At 39.1% G+C, this 14,671-nt stretch overlaps 1 protein-coding gene across 3 annotated transcripts in view; it reads right to left on the minus strand.

Annotated features, from left to right (window-relative positions):
• Window positions 1-11,762: 11,762 nt before the first annotated feature.
• NAALADL2 (N-acetylated alpha-linked acidic dipeptidase like 2) overlaps window positions 11,763-14,671 on the minus strand; it is a 421,140-nt gene continuing 418,231 nt past the window's right edge. For all 3 annotated transcript variants that reach the window (XM_031055528.1, XM_031055527.1, XM_031055530.1), the window contains one exon: window positions 11,763-12,618. In XM_031055528.1, the coding sequence (XP_030911388.1) occupies window positions 12,420-12,618 (199 nt within the window). In that variant the 3' untranslated portion in view covers window positions 11,763-12,419. The remainder of the gene's footprint in view (window positions 12,619-14,671) is intronic.

A 14,671-nucleotide genomic window follows, 5' to 3' on the forward strand; every position in this document is an offset into this window, starting at 1 on the left:
CAATGTCCTGGGAACCCATTAGGAATCTTCTGCAGGAATTTCAATGACACCAGAAGAGAAATCTATGCATAACAAGTTTCCACACAGAGAAGCAAACAACCTAACTTTGAGCAAATTATTTGTCTCTCCTGCTTGAAACAAAGCAGAATTCAGGATAAGTTTAGGATCTCTACAAAGGGACAGTCATGCAGAAGACACACAGCATTCAAATCTAAGGCTCAAGGCTTCAGAGAAACTGCTTTCTCTTCGAGAGGGAGTCCTGCTGTCTCTTTCCTGCTGCGGCCAAATCAGTGTGTTGCTCTCTCATCCCACATTCTTAAGGAATTGCTAAATGATTGTGTCAGTACTGGGAGCCACTGCCCTACTCTTCCTTTAGGGTCACTATGTGTAGAGGTAATCATGACTGGCAGGGCAGAAGAATTTAAATGGAACAGAAACATAATATTTTTTTTGTGTGTATGTGGTACTTAAATTAGTCAGTAGGTCGAATTTATCTTTAAAATATTAAATTGATTAAAGTGTTTATTCCTACAAGAAAATACAGCTCATGTTCCTTTTAAGAACTGTGATATAAGAAAACAACACGACATGCCTTGAGCTAATGTATTTCTGATTTATGCTATTGTCTAAAGCACAATCAGAGAGCAAAGAAATTAGACATTTTAAAGGCTGCTGAGCACTGGAGATGTGCAAACAGCTCTAGGTTATTTAGCACAGCTTTCTAGATGGATATGGAGGGGAAACACACTGCTCAAGGAGTCTGCAGCTCCCACTCATAATCATAACATTTTGTGGGCTACTCTGTAATAAAAGAGTCTGAAAGAAGCCAAAACCAAAGTGAAGCCTCACCAAACCCCTCTGAGAACAAACCCCTGCCAGCTACCTTAAAGTTTATTTCTTTTCTAAAGTATAATTGGTTTTTGCTTGCATATGCATGCAGGTGCATTGATACATTAAATACTGATTTCAGCTACTTTCACAATTAAACATTTCCATCTCTGTTACTCAAAAGAATTCCAGAGGTTTCATTGTATTAGCACCCTGCATGTATTTCAGTTTCACATGCTGATAAAGGCCCTCAATCACTCTGAGAACTGCAAAGAGGCTGAAAATTCAACCAAATGGAATCAAGATCAATTTTGACAAATTGCTTTAGTTTGCTTAATTTAAGAATAAAGGCATAGACACTTACTTGAATAATGCTGTGCCCTGAGGACACTTAAGCACATGGAAAAATTTAAATTAGTTTGAAGGATCTACTTTACCTTACCTGGAGTCGGATAGTATTTCCTCTTATAATTATTATTCCACTACAAATGTTGCCAGGGCTGCAATAGAACATGAGGAAGATTTTGTTCTCTTTTCTGAGGAATCAGATGCTGCTGGGACCATGGGTACCCTGCTGGGAAATGAAATACTCTTGCATCTTGTGCTATTTAACCAAACAGTGACCTGTCCTAAAAGTGCTGCTCTCAAGGACACTTCAGGTATATGGAAAGGAAATTTCAATGGTAACAGAGGCAAAACCATTAAATCAAGGAATCTACATAGTCTAGACTGCTAGGGGGCTTTGACTGGTCTGAAATTTCATGCCATCTTACCAGATTTACAGTGATATGACTGGGTACAGAGTCTGACTTGCCATCTTAGATCCATTAAAATATTCAGGCACATGATTTTCAACTTCAGAAGTCCAAGTGCCCTCTTTCAGAGTCAAATTGATGGTACAAACTCCAGAGTGATTCTGCTGCCTTGTACAGCCTTTTCCCATTTGCTCTATTGCAAGTGGAATGACTGTGACTTTAAACTAGTGTAATTGGGGGTAAAACTTGGCTTTTAAAGCCTACTTCTATTTTTAAAATCTTCACTGTCAAGTTTCATGAGGTCAGATGTGAAGATGAATTTGTTGTTTAAGCTTCTTCTTCCTGCAGGCAAAAAGCTTAATCATTTTTTTCTACTGACCTTGTCTTGTCTAAAGATGAGTCAATGAATCAAGTTATGAATGATATATCATGAATAAATGATTTATGCAGGGTCAGATCAAATATGATGTATTACTTAGGTCCTTGAGTATTATTGCATATAAAGATTTATCCAAAGTGTCATACAATTGGTCAGGGAGAGAATTCTTAAGTCTTTTTACATCCTCTTGGAAAAAAAAAAAACCACAAAACCCCCTCCAGTATATAACTGTTCTCTGACTAGAGAAATCTATCTTGGCAAAATATCTCTGTCTTTGACAAAGGCATCTCTCTAAGAAAGAGAGTCCAGCAGTCACAGTTCTCTGCTGAAATGCAGGAGCCCCCAAACATCCCTGCATTTCTCTTAGCAATCTCCCTTTGCCTTAGTCCCACTATCTACAGCAGAGGAAAATAGAAAACCTCTTTAGGTCATAGGGCTGCTGTGACACTGACCAGCTCAGAGCCCCCAGGGCGATCAGAAAACACAGCAATTTATTTTCATGTAAAATTTACAAGAGTGAGTTTTCCCCTCATAAATTTACTTATGGGTTCAGAACAACTTTCTGCCTCAGCCTTCATTATATTGATTACTCATTATTGATTCCTAACAGTATTGGAATGACAAACACCTTCTCTGTTTCTCCAAAAAGGATTGCCTTGCAGCAGTAGCCAGTGCCCCTTCTTAAGAGATTTTATTAAAGTAATTACAAACTTGGAAATAGTTCCTTATGTGGGCTGATCTGGAGATCCCTGGAGTGTTGGCTGCGGCCTGGCCATAACTCTCTGCAAAGAAAACTGGTGCAGAAAAGCAATTTTAAAAACTTACTAAAATATTATGATGGAAACAAAAAAAAAAGAGTTCCATTAGCCCTCTCAACTTCCTGCTGTTCCCATTCTTTCCCTGTCAATCTGATGGTTTGTGGTTTCTCTTTCCCAACGTACTTAACTCTCTTTCCCAGCCACCATTACTAATTCCAACACTCCCAGTACTGGGAAGGACCTTCTAACCCCCACCAGGGTCACACCTTAGGATGTCACCTGTTCTATGTCTACTTAGAGAGTTACCCGTCATGGTCAGTTATTTATTTTAATTTATTATAAAATTATAAAGTGACAGGCATCAGCACAGGCAATCTGAAGCAAATTAATGTATTCTGAAAAGGCTTTTTTCTCAGAAATTCTAATAGATGACAGAAAAGTTGGGTTAATATAATCATTCTGACAAGAAAGAGTTTGTCTTATCCTGACCAGTTGGTAATTGCACATGGATGGTGAAGGCCTCGTGGAAATAAGAGCACGAAACATGAGAAATGACTCATCTGTCAAGTATTTTGCCCTGTATTGTGACCAGAACTAAGTACCTGCAGTCAGTTTACAAAGCTGCATCAAATTGAACAGCCTAGAACCACTTCCTTGGATGGCCAGCAAAGTAAGTGAGGCAGAATTCTGCCAATCTAAAATTGCACAGTTAGGAGGTACAAAGCTGGTTTAAAAAAACCCCATGATATTGCAACCAGTCACTGCAAATTGTTACCACTAAATCTAAGAATGAAGCATCAGTGAAGTGTGCCATGGAACATCAAGTTAAATTCTTCATAAATTAATAAAATGTTACATGACACGAATTTATGTATTGGATTTTCTTACAGTAAAAAGAATTATTTTAAAAGATGCCTTTTTATTTCAACTGCTACTCTCCCTGCTATTTTATAATAGTGAATGATAATGAAGTTGTCATTTTACCTACAGGATAATAAATTTCCTTGCTATGAGTACAAGGCTATTGCTCACTCACAGGGCCCTGATTATGTTGTGCTAGGAGAGCATGACAAGTGCTTTATGAATGGCACAGTCCTGAAAGTGAACTCAGTCAGTGCTCATCAGAGGGTCATCCTCCTAGAATTTGAAAAAGTGAACTTCATGCGTGGGGGTATTCTCTAATTTTTCACACTCACTGGATAAGTAACACCTGCACATCAAGGTCTCCCAGCATAGTTCTGCTTCTTCATTTCAGTTAAAGCAGTGATCTTTCACTTCAGGAAAAGCAGTGACACATGACATATGTGGAAACTTAGTCACATAATTTGACCATCTTTCATACACAGTCCCACGCTGAGAAACACCTGCCTGTCACCCCAGCTGGAGACAAATCCACCCTACGAATTCCTGCACTGAGGTCTTTTATTATTCAGAAGGAAAACACAGAATTAGTGTTAGAAATGTCAGCATGTTTGTGGTAGATGCAGATGGCAATCTTCTTCTTTTTTTTTTTTTTTTTGTCCTTGTTTCTCTGGATGCCCTCTTCCAGTCTGGAATATACCAGCTCATTTCTGATTACACATTTCAGTATTACATATTTCATCCCAGCTTCTTCATCCCATCCCAGCTTCTTCATCCCATCCCAGCTTCTTGAGGTTCTGTCTAGCTATTTTTAAATTTTTTTTCCTTCCTTGCCTTTTTCTTTCTTCCCATTATGCTTTAATGCCCTGGGATCTCCATTACTGCATCAGCAGCTTGAGAGGCATATGCTACAGCTTTCTGGCAGAACCAATTATAAATAAGAAAGAAAAGCAAACAAAAAAGCAAATTAATATAATTCCAAGCCATTCAGTGCAATGTACATTATACACATCTTCATATTCCAGTTTAATTTCTGGCAACAGTATAACTATGCAAAAAGACATTGTCCAACTCACTCTGCTTTCACAAAAAATGCCTCTTATTGAATTCCAGCCCACAGTGCCGTCTGTACAAACACTCTCACAAACTCCAAAAATCAAATTCAGAGCACAAACAAATAAAATGTGCTTCTTAATCAAAGTATGTAGAATCTACTGACATTAATGGCCAACATTCTCTTTTTATTGCACTATGTTATAAAAATACAAATTGATACAAAGTAAACTAATTTTGCAAATAAGCTGTTTTATTCAGACTCAACATTCTATAAAGTGTTATAAAAATCAACCTTTCATTGCACATTTCCACATAACATGGTATTTTTTGGTTTCCGGATATCACTGCATCAATTTTCTATTATTTCATGGTCAAAAAAAAAAAGTAGTTACTTAATATTCTGCACTGACTAGCTATCATTTTTGGCAACGTGATTTTACTACGTGAAAATGCAGAAGTAGATGGAGTGACAGAGTCGTCACTCAGGCATCTCAAATTCTGTGTCAAGGCTTGATAAAGGTAACACAACTTGACAGCTGCTCTTCTGCATACAAAAAGCAGAAATACTTGCATATTCCATCTGAGTAGGTAAACTCTGCAAAGTGCTACTGACTGAAAAAAAAACAGTTTGTGTTGAGACCAGCAGGGACACTGATAACAGCACCTGAGCATTAATCTAACAGGTACAGCAATGAGGACTCACAATACATCACCACACACCTGGGTATGAATGCAATGCTAAAATCTGCCCTTATGCAGAAGAATATTATTTTCCACACCTTGCTAAAACCCCCAAAAGTATCTGTTTCAAGTGTCTTAACTTGTGCTTGCTCACACTGCAGTGAAGATGCTTGGACGTGAAACGTTCCCTGAATTCAATATAGCTCCTCTGGATAGGGAATCACATTCATTTCCTATTTGTCTCAGAATACCAAATCACAGCATGTGTGATAAGAGTATGTTGCATATTAACTCATGTAAACTGCAAATGGAAAACACAGGGAATTTGTGTTCATCTTATTTTCTCTGAGTATAAAATATTAAGGATTTTCTTATTTCCCCTCTAGTGGATTCATACACTACAAGAAGTTTCAGCTGCTGAGAACATGAAATGAGACTGCATCAAAAAAAACAAGCAGTATCCAAAACTATTCCAGAATCCTCAGTGTACAGGCTGAAAACACCAAATGTTTGGGAAGTATTTAATTTACCTTTTTAAGGATAGGGGCATCAGCAGTTTCTGTAGCAAGTTCACCAGAAAGTCAGACCTGTCCACCTCTTCTTGGGGTCACTCACACTGCTATCAGGACAGAGCTACACAAAAGCAAAGTGGGGCTACAAGGGACATTATTTAAAAACTGGAAATGCACTGAGAGCTCAGACAAACCCTCAACATGCCACATACCTGTGCTAAGAGCACTGGGTATTGCATTGCTCTGTCACCAGCATGGTCAGGGGAGCACAGCCTTAAACGGCAGAAAATTAACAGGTCTCTGCAAAACGACTGAAAAAATAAAAATTCTCTTCAATTAGTGCCACAAAGCATCACATTGCACACCTGCAGCACTGCATGGTAAAGGCAGCCACTCTAGTATGCAATAGCACATATAGTAACAGTCAGGAAAGGACCTTCTTCCAAAGACCACGCTTTGAAATTCCACTCAATCCTATCAAATAATGCAGGGCTGATTGGACGAGGTGGTGTTACACTGTCTGAACACTTGAGAAGTGTTCCATAAACATTAAAGGCAGCACACATTTCAAAGAAAGACCAAGACTTCATTTTCAAAGGCTTGCTGGAAAATAAATCAAAGAGAAGCAGATTAGATAAAACCCTATTTTTTTTTGCCAAATGGATTAGGCAGATGAGGAAGCACACAATACATTTACACAGCAAAACTGTTGTTCCACACCTTTATTCTGATTAAATTTCTTAAATTAAGCCCTTGTATTAATTCCAACCTGTGAAATTTATAAAAGTATGTCTGCATTAATCCAACATTCATAATAGGTATAAAGTTAATTCTAGATTATATCACTTGTACATACACATTCATATTCTGCCCTGTGGGCTTACTTAACGTTTAACAAGAGACTCCTCCCAATTAAAAAAAAAATACATTCTTGCTTGTTATAATCTATGTTGAGAGATTAAAGAAAATAGACTAAATTGAAATAATTGATCTTCTGATACCAAATCTTGTGGGAAATTCCATGAATAGTGGCCAAATTCTGCTGACCTTGGTTCTGTGGAATAGTGCCCTAGTAAGTGATTATGGTAAAGTCAACCCTGTTGGAAAAAACAGTCCAGTAAGGTCAGTGAGACTTAGGGGCAACACAATCTCTTTTGCAAATCCATGCAGGTGTACATTTTCTCCAGTTAGGACAAGTCTGTATGAGCAACAGTAGAAATAACCAGCAGCAGTGGGATTATAATTAGGAAAAAACAAAGGCTTAACAGCACCATAGTTTTAGTAAACACGCAGTTTAATTTACATATTTTAAAAGCCTTTGTTTCCCAAATGAGTATTCATTATTCTTAGGCACTTCCTAGGCTCAAATGTGCATGTTCAAGTACAGGTTTGTGCATGTGCCTTTAGTCCTTGCCATCCTTAACAATGTAAAACGATGTAGGACAGCAGAATTACACACAGAAGTTTGGTATTTAGCCAACATGGAGAGAGTGCTGGATGGCTCCTGCAAGATCAGAGAAATTCTGTGCTTAGATATTGCCTGTTTTATTTTGTAGACAGGTACTACCAATTCTGATTCTTTGTCTGTAATTTCTTATGCATCCAACTTCAGAATTGGATTCAAATAAACTTCAAAGGTTTATTTCAAAACTTTCAAGATGATCACCTTTCTACACTGCTACTTTTGAGGGAATTTCCTGGTCCAGACATTAGAGAGAAAGAAGATAGGGAAAAAAGTCTGTTTCTATTCAGTCAAGCTATAACTGAAAACCTGCTGCTTACATGTACTCAGAAGTGAATACTTTGAATTTAACAGATGATGTCTCCTTACACTTTATCCATCGGATCTGAGCAGGACTTTTCCACCACTTTCAGCTCTTTATTATGGTCGGCTGTTCCAGGAATAATAATTGAAACTTGAGGGAGGTGAGTTGCTAACTGAATGGGGAACAAAAGGCATGACTGAGATCAGAGAGAGAAAAGAGGGGATTAACTTGGGGGGTGGTTGGCAAATTAAAGGGGAGCTTAAGAAGTGATAAGGAAGCAGAATGGAGACAGAAAGCTAGTGGGAATGGCTGAAAAAAAAGGTGATGAAGGACGGGAAAAATCATCACATTGCAAAAAAGATGTGAGAGAAGATGAATGCAGGGGATTGGAGAAAATAGTGTTAGAGGGAGAAAAAACAGCCAGAGGGTTAAAGCCACCCAAAACTATCACTGTATTGTTATCCAAGTAATTTTTAATATAAATTATAATAACACGTAGTAGACCACAAATGTTTGTATTCTATATTTGAGACATTTACTCGTGCTACTGGAAACCCTATCTCAAATTTTGTAGATTCAGAGCTCCAAAACACAACACCTTACTCTGTTTTGAACACTAATAGTACAAGGCTAACTGTTTTCCAAACTCAGGTCCCAGGTGTGTTGAAATGAGATTTTTTTTCCTATCACTCACTCTGCTGGGGCTGGTGTGACACTGCTGAAATGTTACTGAGTGGCAAAGGGAAAGAACATCTCCCACACTGAGCTGGTTTGCTGGGACAGCCACACAGAGGTGCCACAGACCACTGCTCCCAGCACAGGCCCTGCCAGGGAAATCTGAACTGCTCCTTGGAGAACACAGACCAGGCATTTCTACAGCAGTTATCAGCTCTGAAAGCCAGAATGAGCCATACAGTTATCTTGCCTTCCTTTCCACTCAACACCAGCCACAGTGAGACCCCAAAGTCTGGGTAAAGTAGATGTATTTATAGCCACATATATGCTGATGAGGTGACAACCTCATAAAGTATAGTGAAATCCTGTGACTGGGGACCAGGGACTGTATAAAAGATCTCAAAAGATAAAGACATTCATTTCTATGGCTTAAAAAAATATTTTATGGCTTGAAGGACAAATCTCCTCATACAAACTTCCCAACATTTTATACCTGTGAAATCCTAGAGATGGTGTCTGAGAGTTTTTGCTAGGTGGAATGATGTCTACCTTTTGAATGCTTGCAATGAAAATAATTACAATAATTTAACAACTCAGAAATACAGAGAGAAATTTGGAGGAACTGTTTCTATGGAATAATGAAACCCTTTCTCTGTGAGGGTGGCACAGATTGCCCAGAGAGGTTGAGGAATCTCCATCCCTGGAGATTCAACAGTAACCTGAGCACAGCCCCTCCTGGGAGGCTGTTTTTAGGTGACCCTGCTTGAGCAGGAAGGATGGAATAAATGACCTCCAGTGGTTCCTTCTGCAATACCCAAGATTTAACCTTTCTCCACCTACTGCTGCAAGAACTGAGGTCGGCTGCAGTGCCTCCTTTCACATCTCTAGACTGAAATACTTCCCTAAAAGGGAAGGGAGGCAATGCAAAGAGTTTGCTAATTTTCTCACATAATTATTTACATCTACGTTTATCTAGATGTATTATATCACTGCAACTAAATTAATATTTGCACAACCTTCTGAAGATATAAGGCATTTGTGTGTTTGCATATTCACACAGCCATTATTTTTCTCGGATGATAAAAACAATTCACTGCCTTTTTTAAGGTTAGTACTCAAATCCAGCTCCCATGTACTTTTTATTCATCTGCCTTGATTGTGCTTTAGCTTTTTTATGGACTCTTTAAAATACATACTAATAAAACCTTATTGGCTTTTTATTATCAACTGTCTCAACATACAAATATTGCAGGCTGCAGGGATTTTCTGGTCACTGTGAGCATGACTCTAGATTAAGGAGCAATCAATGCATTTGTTATACTGTCTCTGGCAGCTGATGCTGCTGAAAAGCTAACACATTTTTAGTATCATTCAGGCAATTTGCAAATGTACTTCTGCCTTTAAGGGTGCTCTGTTTATTCCAGTACAACACACGAATGAAGTCAATCTGGGTAAGCTGCTATGATTTACTAACACTTTCCTTTAGCTGATGTTCCACAGCTGTTTGGGCAAAAACTCTATGTCAGAAGCTCACCAGATACTTAGGACCTTAACTTGCTGTAAATTCCTTGAAGTCAATAGATAGGATTTAAAAATCAATGGGAGGATATGGCTCAAAAATGCTTTTTTTTTCAAAGCTATAATGGTACAAATATTATCACTGAGCTCTCACTTATATGTAAGATCTGAACATTGAAATAAAAGCCTTCAAAAGATCTACAAGTGTGAGATGACATTGAGATCAATGCATTTAAGTCCCTAAATAGCTCATCTGATTCATCTCACCAACAAGAACATCTGATTGTGTCTAGAATAGACAGACATTTACAACAGCAGTGCTTTTCTAGCAGAGTACTTTTAGGCCTGTTAGTTTAGAAGTGGTTACAGGAGGACATTAGTGAGAAAACAAGATAAATATTTAATTTTGGCATTACAGGGTTGAGAAAGCATCCATGAGAGATATTGCTTCCACCAGATTTCACTGATTTTGCTGAGTACACTTTGGTTGCATTAGAGGTGGATGTGGTGGAACATTCTAAGGGTGAGGAAGCAGTTATTAAGTTCACCTGGCAGAGTTAACAAAGGTGTTAATCTCTCTTTTGGTCTCCTAACCTGACCCCTGATCACCAAATCCCATCAAAGGCTCCACAGTGAGGCAGCACTCTAAAGAAATTATGTCACTTAATGAGCTGTTAGAAGAGTGGTCCCTGTCACAAATACAATTCAATTGTAACACGCACAGTACATCCCCAAGTCCCCCAGACAAACATACAATTCAAATTCAAATATTCCAACCACTTAAATCTTACAAAAATAAAAACTATGCAGACAAGGGGTGAACCTACATCATAAACAACATTACTCTCCAGAAGTCAAATTCTCTCTGCACTAAACAGAACTGGTGCCAGCATTAGCAAAAGAATCATCATCAATTTTTGCTGGTCAGATGCCAAGGAAAGCTAGGAGATGATGAGTCCATGCAATCCCACTGACTGGTGCTGAACAAATTCTCACTGCAGAGGCTGCTGTTCAACTGCACAGCTCTGCCTCTGCTCAATCATAACTCATGAAGAAATGTAGCAACAGCACAGCTGTGTGTACCCAGTCCTGGGCCATTGCTTGGAGAGACCCCTTTGTAAGGACTTCGAAAACAGAAACCCAGATCTCTAAACAGCTCATTTCTTGCTATGTGAACTTTAAAAATATTTTCACCAAATTGTGCACTCAGAAATTTTCCTGAAGGCAATTTTAAACATTAATACAGACACTTTTTCCATTTTTATTCCTACCTGAAATGTTCCTGTAATGTTTACATGGCAAACTGGATAACAATACATTTAACATTTCCATCAAATAAATTATATTTAAATTCTAAGTATCTATATAAAATTAATTATTTAAGCTCTAAACCTAGAATCATTTGAGACTGTAAAGCCCAAATAGGGCTTAACAATTTCAACTGTGTATATTATTAAGACCTGCAAACGGGTATAGCATCCCCTCAGAGGACACTGATCCTTTCACACACAGATTACTTTGGCCAACAGGCAATGGTGTGATTAGAGCCTTCTACCAATAGAAAATCAGATTTGCATTTTAGCTCTGCAATGTGCTTCACCAGCATGTGCCTCCACACTTGAATTCCTGGGGAATGGATGTATGTTTTCCTTGTGCTTTTCTGACAATGACCCAGGTCCTAGATGTGAGGCCTGATGGAACAGTCCAGCCTGGAATAGTGGATGGTGTGGCCAAGAGTGATGGAATCCCAAAACTTTTCCCAGGACTTGGAGGTCCTGCTTTTATTTACAGCTCTTTGGAAGTCTAGAGACGTTGAAGTGGAATTTTTTGGTAATGTCTGGTGAAAATTTTTAAGGCCTCCACCCTTATAAAGACTAGGCAGTTCTTTCATTTAACAAAAACATTCAAAGCATTTTTGTGCAAGTGTAATTACTGGTTCACACTTTTCAAATAATTTGAAATCATCACAAAAATTTCCTCTCCAAGAAACATCAGCGAAAATGACTCTTTATTTTTATACAGAAATGGAAGAATCAAAGTTTATCCATATTGTCAGAACTGAGGTATTTATTGTTCCACAGGAGTAAAGGTGTTGCATTGCACCCTTAAAGGTGTTCTGCGCATTTCCACTCTGGTGCTGGACACCAATGGAAACACCACGTCCTTCCTTACTCTGAATAGCGTAAGGAAGAAGATGAGCTTGCTGAAAACCTCAAGAGACTTGAATCATGTTTTTCTGACAGAGGAAATCTCCCCTAGCTGCACATCTGGGGTGTCTCAGAACCAGGGCTTCAGCACACTGCAGGACGTGCTTGGTACTTCGCATCATTGAGCTCTTAGTCATAAAAACATATTTTACATACAAAAATACAGCAGATGTCCTTCCAAAAATCATCTCTGAAGTGTAACTCCCTCTCTTTAGGTTTTATACATTCAGGAACAGGCATTTGAGATATATTGTGAACAGTGCAAAATACTGTTTTACATTTCTTAAACCACGTGTTGCAGTACCTTTAAGCGCCAGCTGAAGGGAAGGCTGAGAAAGGTTTGATCCTCAGAGTAATTCTGGTCCCAGTTGAACTTTTTTTTAGAGAGTTGTAAACAAATGTCTTAGAATGCAGAGAATCCTCTCATTTCTTTCCAGCTAAGGCAGTCTCAAACACATCAAGTCCTGCTTTGAAGTAAACCTGAGCTGAATTGATGCTGTTCAGCACCTCTGACAAGGCTGCCTGCATGGTCTCATTTGACTGATGTAGTTTGCAGTGCTCCAGTGCCTCCAGCAGTACTGAAAACTGGCTGGTCCTGTCATCCAGTCTGTAAAGAATATTTCTGAAAGAGAACAATGGAGAGAATGGTAAGATTTTTACTCAAAAATAATCCATCAGATGCCATCAAGAAACCCTGCAAGTATCAGCCACAGCTTACAGATAATACATATTATGCACAGTAAAGCTGACCCATGGCAGATTGAGAGACAAATGCATATTTATTATGCCTCTATAAACTGAATTTATTCACTGAACTACATATACTTACATTGGAGCAGTTACTAAATCCATCAAAGAAGTCTCACATTCCTCTCTGACCATTCAAGTTTTTATTCAAAAGCATAAGCCTAGACCTATCACACCCCTCATGAAGGATTTTGTGTCTCAGATGAATTCCATTTATTCCCCTCTAAAAAGAGTTTGGTTACTGCTGTGAACCCTCAGCACAGGTTTGGTTTTGTTTTTGTTTTCCTATCTGCTCACGTTATTTATTTCACTCTTCAGAGGTGAAATTCCAGCTGCATTGATGCCAATGGTAAAACTCTCCTTGCCTTCAGCAGAGACTTTATTTCATCAATAATCCTTTGTGGTTTCAGAACAAGGGTAACCCATCTTTAATGTCCCATCCTGGAGGAAAGAGACAGCACCCACAGCTAAACCCTTGTGAAACAAAATCTGCATTTTCCAGTAATATCTGCAAAAAAATTTAATGGTTTGTAGAAAAACAGATGCAAGAGAATTGTGTGATCCCTTGGAAATGTTACTTGTATGAGGTGGGGAAGGCTCAGAATTCAAAGCTAGTCAGTGATTTTAATGGGGCTCTTTGAAGCAGGCTATAAATGTTATCCAAAACCAGGTGTAATCATTATACTAATTAGAAGAGCACATAAACATCATAAACCTCTACCCAGGAGCTCCTTTGATTGCAAACAGAAGTGAATGAAATTTGAAACAGGAAAGCTACAGTGATTTGGTGCAGGACCTTCTCCTTAAATACAGGACAGGTGTTCAGGGCAGGGGAGAAGCTGTGTGGAGAACCCTGCAAGAAAGAGGACAGCTCCCACACTTTGTTAGTAACCTAATGGCATGACAGAACAGGCCAAATGGCAGCTCCAAATCAGTAATAAAACTGCCAAGTTTATTTACAGAAGACAGATGAACACAGAAGTGCATCTTATTCTATGAATCACCTAAGTGCAAATCTGCCTGGGGGAAAGGTAACAAAGTAGACCAATAAATGACACCACAGAACACCCACAATCTTTTGCCATGTTTTCCAGCTTTAAAAAATGTTTTGAATGAGAGGTCATTTTTTTCAAAGATATGAAATAACTCCTGCCCTCACGAGGCAATTTTTCAGTCTATGTTTTTACCCCCCAATATTGGGTATACATCCAAAGCCAGCAGTGTGCAGAAGGAATGATGAGTTTTTTATCCCCTGACAGCAATACATCCAGACAGTTCAAGGGGTCTGCAGTGCAATGCATTAGAGATTTAAACAGAGGAGGAAAGGGTTGGAATCCAACCCTGCAGCAGCAGGACAGTTTAAACAACAGGCCATCACTGCCATAGACCATTTAGACAGAAATGGGTTAGGAGTATGTGCAAGAAGAGCTCAGTGGGGACAGAAAGCCCCATCAAGAGGGCAGAAACAGGCAGATGTGGCAACAACTTCCTCAGCTTGCACTGCACAGCACAGGACAACCCCCTTAGCTTGGAGCTGCTGCTAACTGTTCCCTGTGTGTGGTGCAGCTCACGCTCAAAGGTGACTCAAGGTGGACTGTCCCAAAGCAGCCTCTGTGACATAGTAAATGAAAACTGTGTATGTTGAGAGCCAGATAAATTCTTGGTTGGTTGGTTTTTAAGGATAGGCTGTGCAATGAGAAATACTGCATTTTTCAAAGCAGGGATTGAGTTTGCTCCCTCAGTTCAGGGACTCCTGCTGAGATCAGTGCAAGCAGAGCCAGGCTTTTGAAGAACTCTCCTCTATAGTTCCTGGAGTTCACAGGGAGAAAGAAGGCTGCTCACAGCCCCTCAAACACCTCCAACAGCAAGGACAGTGCTAATCACATTTCTTTCTACCCTCAGGAGAGATCTGTTTGCTGGTGGCTGGG

The sequence above is a fragment of the Geospiza fortis genome, unplaced genomic scaffold, assembly GCF_000277835.1.
Source record: "Geospiza fortis unplaced genomic scaffold, GeoFor_1.0 scaffold172, whole genome shotgun sequence".
Classification (NCBI taxonomy): domain Eukaryota; kingdom Metazoa; phylum Chordata; class Aves; order Passeriformes; family Thraupidae; genus Geospiza; species Geospiza fortis.